Source organism: Malassezia pachydermatis (assembly GCF_001278385.1).
Source record: "Malassezia pachydermatis strain CBS 1879 chromosome Unknown scaffold17, whole genome shotgun sequence".
NCBI lineage: Eukaryota > Fungi > Basidiomycota > Malasseziomycetes > Malasseziales > Malasseziaceae > Malassezia > Malassezia pachydermatis.
In genome coordinates this window covers 1-8,088 of record NW_017253154.1, presented here as the reverse complement: position 1 = coordinate 8,088, position 8,088 = coordinate 1, and the positions used below count along the sequence as shown (strand labels likewise).

The 8,088-nt window shown below is 49.8% G+C and overlaps 3 protein-coding genes across 3 annotated transcripts; 2 read left to right on the top strand and 1 right to left on the bottom strand.

Annotated features, from left to right (window-relative positions):
* Positions 1–226: 226 nt before the first annotated feature.
* Positions 227–957, top strand: Malapachy_1284 (hypothetical protein; the record flags this gene model as incomplete). The annotated part of the gene is made up of 3 exons (XM_018135789.1): positions 227–461; positions 489–544; positions 571–957. 3 exons carry the CDS (start codon positions 227–229, stop codon positions 955–957), a joined length of 678 nt encoding a protein of 225 aa, XP_017990041.1.
* A 78-nt stretch (positions 958–1,035) lies between these two features.
* Malapachy_1282 (msh1-dna mismatch repair mitochondrial) lies at positions 1,036–3,639 on the bottom strand (the record flags this gene model as incomplete). The annotated part of the gene is made up of 1 exon (XM_018135787.1): positions 1,036–3,639. One exon carries the CDS (start codon positions 3,637–3,639, stop codon positions 1,036–1,038), a length of 2,604 nt encoding a protein of 867 aa, XP_017990042.1.
* A 324-nt stretch (positions 3,640–3,963) lies between these two features.
* Positions 3,964–7,762, top strand: Malapachy_1283 (atp-dependent bile acid permease; the record flags this gene model as incomplete). Its single annotated transcript, XM_018135788.1, is given in 2 exon segments — positions 3,964–7,735; positions 7,746–7,762. 2 exon segments carry the CDS (start codon positions 3,964–3,966, stop codon positions 7,760–7,762), a joined length of 3,789 nt encoding a protein of 1,262 aa, XP_017990040.1.
* Positions 7,763–8,088: the final 326 nt, after the last annotated feature.

The window sequence follows — 8,088 nt, the reverse complement described above, 5'->3', positions numbered from 1 at the left end:
GCCAAGGCAAGGTTATCGAATACAACACGCCACATAAACTTCTTTCGGATACCTCGAGTGCATTCTACCAGCTTTGCGAACGTTCCGGTGAGCTGGATGAATTGAAAGAGGCGGCTAAGAAGCATAGTGCCATGCTGCAGTAAATGTACATAATTGGTGGAATAAAGAGTTTCGTAGTTAATTTGTGTTAGTGGAGGGTGACGCGTCTTACCCACCTTGCTTAACCATGACATCGATGTGCATCCCCGTCGATGCTTCCAAGCCTCTGCACTTTTCAGGGCAGACGTTAATTCTTCCTACTACTAGCATTGGATCTGTCCCACAATTGTGCTTGGATCTTCTCATCCATGCACCATCTTTGCAGTGCAAACGCGTTGCTTACTTGGACGCCACGGAGTGTGTACCATTTGTCGCTCCCAGTGAAGTAGGTGCGGCGAATGACATTTATTCTGCGCTAGATGGTGCGTATCATTTGCTCTTACTATCAGTCTTTCAAGCCAGTGGTGGCATTACAATTGTGCAACAGAGAAGTCCCGTGATCAAAGTATGTAAGAGCGTACGTTAACGCAGGCATTCCGAGCGTCGTTTGTCCAACGTCTGATGCAATGGATCGAAAGTGCCGGGTTTTCTGAGATTCTGATTCTCTCCAGCATGGATGCAGCGATGCGTGTAGATCATGAATTCGCTACGCCATTTGTTTATGCCCGTCCCATGCAAGCGACGGAAGGGCCAGTCGCTTCTGCTATTACGTCTCAGTATCCGCCCTTTCAGCCTTCGTTGCAAGGTTCTAACGTCGTATCTATGCCAGGTAGTGGATTGGCACGAGTGTACTTGGAGCATGCGCCGCCAAATACCACAGCGTTGTTCTTGTTCTGTGCTGAAGGCGATAATCGTTCAGACGCACATGCCATGGCGAAACGTGTCACGGCTCTCCTGCATAAAGAGACGGGTATGTGATGTTCTATGTAACTAATGGTACAGATTCGTTCCCAGAACCACCAAGCTGGAACTCGCTGTTCGGTGATGCCACTGCATCTATGATGTTTGGGTAGGTTCAATTGGAGGCAGCAAGTCCTCCATAAGCCCGGCCGTGCGAATATGTGCATGTCCATGCCGTACAAGCCATTCGTGCATTCGCGTGGCCAAGTCCATGGTATCGAGAGGCATCCCAGCCAAATGCGCCACAGCCAAGCCATGGGATTCTTGATTCACACCAGGCCGGACATGGTGCGAGAAAAGAAACGTCCCTTCTCGCTGCTCTAACCGTGTACAAAAGAAATCCACAGCTGCTTGGAGAGGTCGTTTGTTCACGTCCTTTTGATACCCCAGCATATCAGCAAGTTCATAATAATGCGTGGCAAACAATGAACGGCATTGAATCTTCATAGCAAGTGTGTAAAGCGTTGAGAAAGCCACAGAGAGACCGACAGATGTATTTGTCCCACGGCCAATCTCGTCTGCAATCACAAAGCTTCGAGGCGTGGCGCGATGAAGGATATCGGCTGTTTCTGCCATTTCAACCATGAATGTACTGCGACTGTGAAACAGGTCATCTTTGGCACCCACGCGGCTGAAAATGGCGTCTACGACACCAATCCGTGCTGCATTCGCAGGGACAAACGAGCCAGCTTGAGCAAGCACAGTAATGAGGGCATTTTGTCGTAGAAATGTAGACTTACCACCCATATTCGGCCCTGTGATTAGATGCAAACGGGTCGTATCACCAAGCTCCAAATCATTTTTTGTGAATAAACGTTCTTGCTCAAGCAATCCCATCTCTACACCCAAATGACGCCCACCTTGGATATTGAAACTGTAAGAGTCATCAATGGTGGGACGCACAAGCGAAAGCTCTTCAGCAGCCTGTGCAAATCCAAGAAGAACGTCCAACTGGTCAACAAGACGCGCATTGCGACGCAGCTTCGTTGTGTGCTCGAGTACTTCGAGACGCAATGCTTCCAGAAGGCGTGACTCGCACTCTGTAAGCTGGTCCTTTAACTTTTGTAGTTTCATGCCAATACGCGACCATTGTGCATGATAGAAGGTACGTGTGGTTTTTGTCTTGTAGGCCAAGGATAACGACGCATCTACTGTACCACGGGAGGACGGGAAGTGTACCACATGGCCTTGGCCCTGCAAGAACTTGAGTGTAACAGGCTCGTCATGCATAGTTCGCAGATCATTTTCGAGCTTTCGGGCTTCTTGACGTTGCACATTGTACTCATCCGTCAATGTTTGCAATAGTGGAGAGGAACTTGGGCGAATGAGGTGCTCAATGGCATCGCCCCAACTCTCTTCTTCCAGAACCAGTGAGGCGGACGCGGATCGCTTGGTACGCCGTTTCTTTTGTGGCTCCTGCGCATCGACAGGTGCGACACCCCCGTGGTATAGAGCATCTTGAGCTTGAAGTAGAACTTCCTGTTGTCGCATACGCTTTTCCATCACACCCTCATCAATCGCAGCCTCCAAACGCTGGCCTAAGGCGTGCAACGATGTGAAGCGCGAGAGAATTTCTTGCAGCTCTGCCCCACCGATTGGTTCTGCGACACTTCCAGCTAGACAAGACGTGATTTCATCAGTGACTTGGATAAAATCACGAATTTCCAGCAGGTCTTGCACATCATTTCGGCGAAGACTGATGCGCTGTAGTGTGCGCAATACGTCACCGACACGTCCTCGCATCATCGTCCTGACATCTTGACGGAGAAAAGCGGAGCGTAGAAAGAGTTCTACCATAGCATGACGCGCTCGTATCAGCGGAATATTGGTGCTGGGCGATGTCAGCCACTGTACTAGAAGTCGTGCACCGCCTTGGGTGACAGTGCGCCGCAAAATGCTCACCAGACTACCACGGGCGCTTCGTTCATTCGTCTCGCGGATTTCTAGTGCATTCAGTGTGGCTGCATCGATATGCATCACTTGAGTCGCTTTCTGGCAATGAGGTAAACCTACTTCCAGACTAGGCATGTGTTCCATGAGTCGTGTTTGCAAGTATGCTGTGAGAAGCGATATCGTCTTTCGTTCTGCCTCCGAAATCCATGCATGCTCCATATAGGTCTGAGTAGTACTGGCCACTGGAGTAGGAATTCGTGCCACAGATGTACTTATACGATCAGTTGCATCCCATATTGCATGATCAGGAGGACAAATCGCCCCCTCTAGAACGATTTCACGAGGCGCGATGCGCGCTACTTCATCACGAAGTGACTTATCATCTTCACTCACAGCTGTCTGGAAATCGGCTGTACTAACATCTAGCCATGCCAGGCCATATGATCCACTCTCTTGCTCCGTTATGGCCAAAATAAAATTGTTATGAAATGGATCAAGAAATCGCTCGTCAATCAGGGTCCCCGGCGAAACAACGCGAGTTACACGGCGATCGAAAGGCAAAGATCGATCGTCTGTTTTAAATTCTTCACATATAGCCACAAGTTGTCCGTGATCTTGCACCAATACTTTAAGGTACTTGTCTAGTTGGAAGATAGGAAAGCCAGCCATAGGTATGCGTTGTCCAGCCCACTTGCGCGTAGCTAACTTGATTCCCAGTAGGGATGCAAGTGTAGGTGCCTGCTCAAAATAAGACTCGTAAAATCCACCAACACGCGTGAGTAGAATACACTGAGGGAAAGCACGCATATTTTCCAAGACACCTAGCGCGAGAGGTGGCCATTCTGTTGGTGTTGGTGGTACCTCTGCATCGGAAACTGGGGATAGAGATATCGGTATATGTGTAGGAAGGTCGGATACCGACTTGCTCCGGATACGCCAGGGTGCCACAGTAGCATGGAACTCGCGCAGCACCCCTAGGCGTCTTGAGCTGGCCCAAGCACGTCTGAGGGTCGTGCACCACCGCATCGAGGTGAGAGGCAGAGATGACTAAGCACGTCCAAAAAATGAGCTGCAGTCTAGTCATGCCACCAAGATAACTTTGCAGACGCCCACGACGTATCAATCTCTTGTATGTCCCATCCCTACGTCCTAGTCTCCGGGAAGGACAGTGCTGGGTGGTGTTGGACCACACCGTTTGGGAAGACTGACTGGACGCCATGTTTTCGTATTCATATATTGAATGAGTTTATTCCTCTTATTTCGATTCTGATCAGTGCCCTCCTCTGGGCCGCGTTTAGCCTACGTGATCAAACGAAGCGCAGGCAAGAAATTGCACGCGAGGTTGCACAACTTAATCCTGAGTCCTCGCACTTCTACAATACGTTTCCTGCTGAGGAGACGCAGCCCGTTTACGAGCAACCTGCCAATGCAGCACAGCGTGTATTCCAAACTGAAAATGCCATCTTGATTGACGAAGCGTTGTCGATTAAAGAGGACCTATCGACTCGCGCAGCAAATGAAGAGCGTGAACAGCAATGGCGTCGTAAGATTATGTACGAGTTTATCATTGCTGTGATGCTCGCCATTACCTACGTGGTAAATGTCATGTTGACCGGTGTTAAGTGGGAGCGTTCTTGGCTCGCATTTTGGGTGTATTTTGTGGCTATGGCGGGAGTCTCCTATGTTAATCAGACCTCTCTTTACCTTCACAAACTTCTCCTATCATCCGTGGCCACTGTGGTGACTATTTCCAATCTGCGCTCGCTATTTATCGTCAATGATAAAGGCATATACTCTATGCAGATTATTGTTGTCATCCAGACCCTACTTACCTTTATCATGCTGGGCTTGAGCGTGTTTTCACCCCTATCACAAAAACTTCCTTCTGCCTTAAAAGCACTCTTGGAAACCATGCACAAACGCACGTTGTTTTGTGATTTGCGCACAGCTGTGCCCACACCCCCCCACATAACTCGTGCACGTGAAGATGTTGGCCAGCTTGTTCCCTCCTATTCAAACAAGACACAACCACTTCTTCCTCCGCCTGAGCAACATGCATCCCTCCTCAGCCGTGCGCTTTTCATGTTTGTACAGCCCGCGATTTGGAAGCATTACTTCCAGCCCATTACTCTCCCAGACATCCCGCAGCTCATGGCTGGCGATCGTGCTGCCTCTGCCACGGCGATTTTCCGTACCCATAATGGACCCGAGACCCAAAAACCATTGTGGAGGCGCCTCATTCGTCATTTCGTGCCTACGTTTGCCTACCAGTCCTTCTTCGCATTCCTGGCTACCTTGCTTACGGTGGTGCCTGTCTTCTTCCTTTCGCGACTGCTCCATTTTTTCACAACGAGGGCAAATGAAGGACCAGACGAAGCACCCATTCACCTGGGCATCTTCTTTGCGCTTGGTATGTTTGTAAGTCAAGTCTTCCTGTCCATCTGTCAATCCCAGGCGCTCATGACAGGACGACACATCTGTGTGCAGATTCGCGCCATCCTTACATTTGAGGTGCTGAGTAAGACTATGCGGCGCGGCATTAGTATGACCAAGCCTGAAAAGGCACAGCAAGTCAAGTCAAGTGACGACGACACAGAAGACGACAAGGCCCCTGCCACAGATGGTGCAGTAACCAATCTTGTCTCTGTGGATGTAAGCCGCATCAGTGAGTTTGCTGCTTATATCCATTTCCTTCTACCGGAACAGCCATTGATCGTCGTGCTGTGCGTCATTTATCTCATTGCTCTTCTGGGTAAGTCGGGCGTTATTGGCCTGGTCTTGTTGGTTGTGGCCATTCCTTTCCAGACGTACCTCTCGCGTGTCCTTGTATCGATCGGCACCCGTATGCTCCGCGCCACCGATGAACGCTTAAACTTGGCCAACGAAGTTCTGGCCTGTATCAAGACTGTTAAGTTTTTTGCATGGGAAAAGCCATTTGAAACACGCATGAAGGAAACTCGTGAGAAGGAGCTGCGATTGCTACGCACCCACTTCTTCTTCTCGATTCTCAACCATATTACCTTTATTGGAACACCTATGCTTGTTACCATGGCGACGTTCGGTGCTCATACCCTCCTGTTCAAAGAGAAGCTCACAGCCGAGAAAGCATTCACGGCTCTAGCCCTCTTCAACACGTTGCGCCGACCTTTAGCGGATTTGCCTGGTATGATCCACTGGCTCTTATCGGCTATTGTGTCAGTTCGACGTATCAACAACTACTTAATTCAAGAAGAGACGCATAAGTACGAACAACTGCTGGGGGATGACGCCCAAGCTGCAGAAGCAGCTTTGCATCGTACATTCAAAGTCATTGGCTTCGATCATGCGTCGTTTACCTATGGCGCAGACAATCAAGATGTGGAGTCAGATGGTCGTTTCATGTTGCATGACATCAATTGCAAATTCCCGGTGGGGAAAATTAGTGTCGTCATTGGTCCTGTTGGCTCAGGCAAGACCTCTCTACTTATGGCGCTGCTGGGTGAACTGCAGTGCACAAAAGGTCGCGTTGTGATGCCTTGCCCTATCGCTCGTTCGTTGGTGAAACCTAACCCCATGACTCACCTTACCGAGTCCACAGCATACTGCAGTCAGAGTGCGTGGTTACTAGGCACAACCATTCGTCAGAACATCTTGTTTGGTTCTGATTACGATGAAGCAAGATATATGGAGGTCCTGCATGCTTGTGCTCTGGAGCCCGATTTGGATATTCTTGAGTTCCATGATGAGACAGAAGTGGGTGAGAAAGGCACAGCGCTGTCCGGCGGCCAGAAGGCACGTATTGCGTTGGCCCGTGCGTTTTACTCGCATGCCAAGCATATTTTGATCGATGATGCACTCAGTGCCGTGGATGCGCACACGGCGAAGCATTTGTACGAACACTGCTTGAAAGGTCCGTTGGCACAGGGCCGAACTATCATCTTGGTTACACACGCTGTATCGCTGATGTTGCCATCGGCGGCTTACACTGTGGTCATGGAGGATGGCCGCGTAGCAGCAGAAGGCCCACCCCAGAAGCTTCTGGCTGATGGTCAAATCCCTGACATGGCGATTCTAGCGCCAGACAGTGCGGAAGAGACTGGACCGAAAAAGAAGATGGATGTTCTCGAGGAAGATGAGCGGAAGAAGAAGATGGAAGAACGACGTGCTAAGAAAGCTCTAGCTGATCAAAACGAGGAAAAGATTTCTCGCGAGCAGTCGAGTTTGGAACTGTACTGGTTCTATATGAGCGCGGTTGCCAAGTCGCCTTATGTTGCATTGATTGTATGGATTGGTCTTACTAGTCTGTACTTAAGTATTCGTGCCATCGATGTAAGCAGTGGAGCCTGGTTGCGCAACTGGGCAAACTCCTACAAGAAGGCCTCGTCTTCTGTGCACACGATGATTTACTCTTGGATCTCACTCGCTGTGCCGCTCTCCAATGACACGTCTTCGGAGGATCAGACTTGGTACTATATGAAGGGCTACTCGGCTATTGTCCTAGCCTTTATTGGGATTAGCTTGCTCACCGACATTTTGCAATACGCAGCTTCCTTACAAGCATCGAAGCGTTTGTATGGGCGTATGGTCAAGTCCCTCTTGCTCGCCAAACCGCAGTTCTATGACAAGACACCCATCGGCCGTATCACGAATCGTCTATCGCGTGATATGGAAGAAGTGGACCAAGAGCTGAGTCCTGTAATGCAAATGACCGTGGAGAATTTGATTGCGCTCATTGCGATTGGTGCTGTGATCTGTTGGGCCGCTCCCAAGTTCTTGTTCGTTTTGGCATTTGTCATTCTCATGTACTTTATGATCGGCTCCATGTATCTGGCGTCCTCGCGTGACTTGAAACGCATTGAGAGTATTCAGCGCTCACCTTTGTATACCCTGGTTGGTGAAACTATTGCTGGTACTGTTACCATTCGTGCATACAGCGATGGAGAACGGGTAATGCGTCAATGCTTAGGGCTCATCGACAAATGGAACCGTGCTTTCATCTTTTTGTGGTACGAGAATCGATGGCTTAGCATCTGTTGTGATGTATCAGGTGCTGGCGTTACGTTGCTAGCTGCCCTTTTCCTCTTACTGGGTGGCTCAGATGCCGCATTGGCTGGTTTCACCTTGTCCTACGCCATTACACTAGTAGAAGTGGTGCTTTGGCTCGTCCGATTGTACTCGGTGGTGGAGATCAACATGAATTCGGTGGAGCGCATTGGCGAATACATCCGCATCGAGTCGGAAAAGCAAGGCGGCGTGGAGCCCCCAGCCCATTGGCCC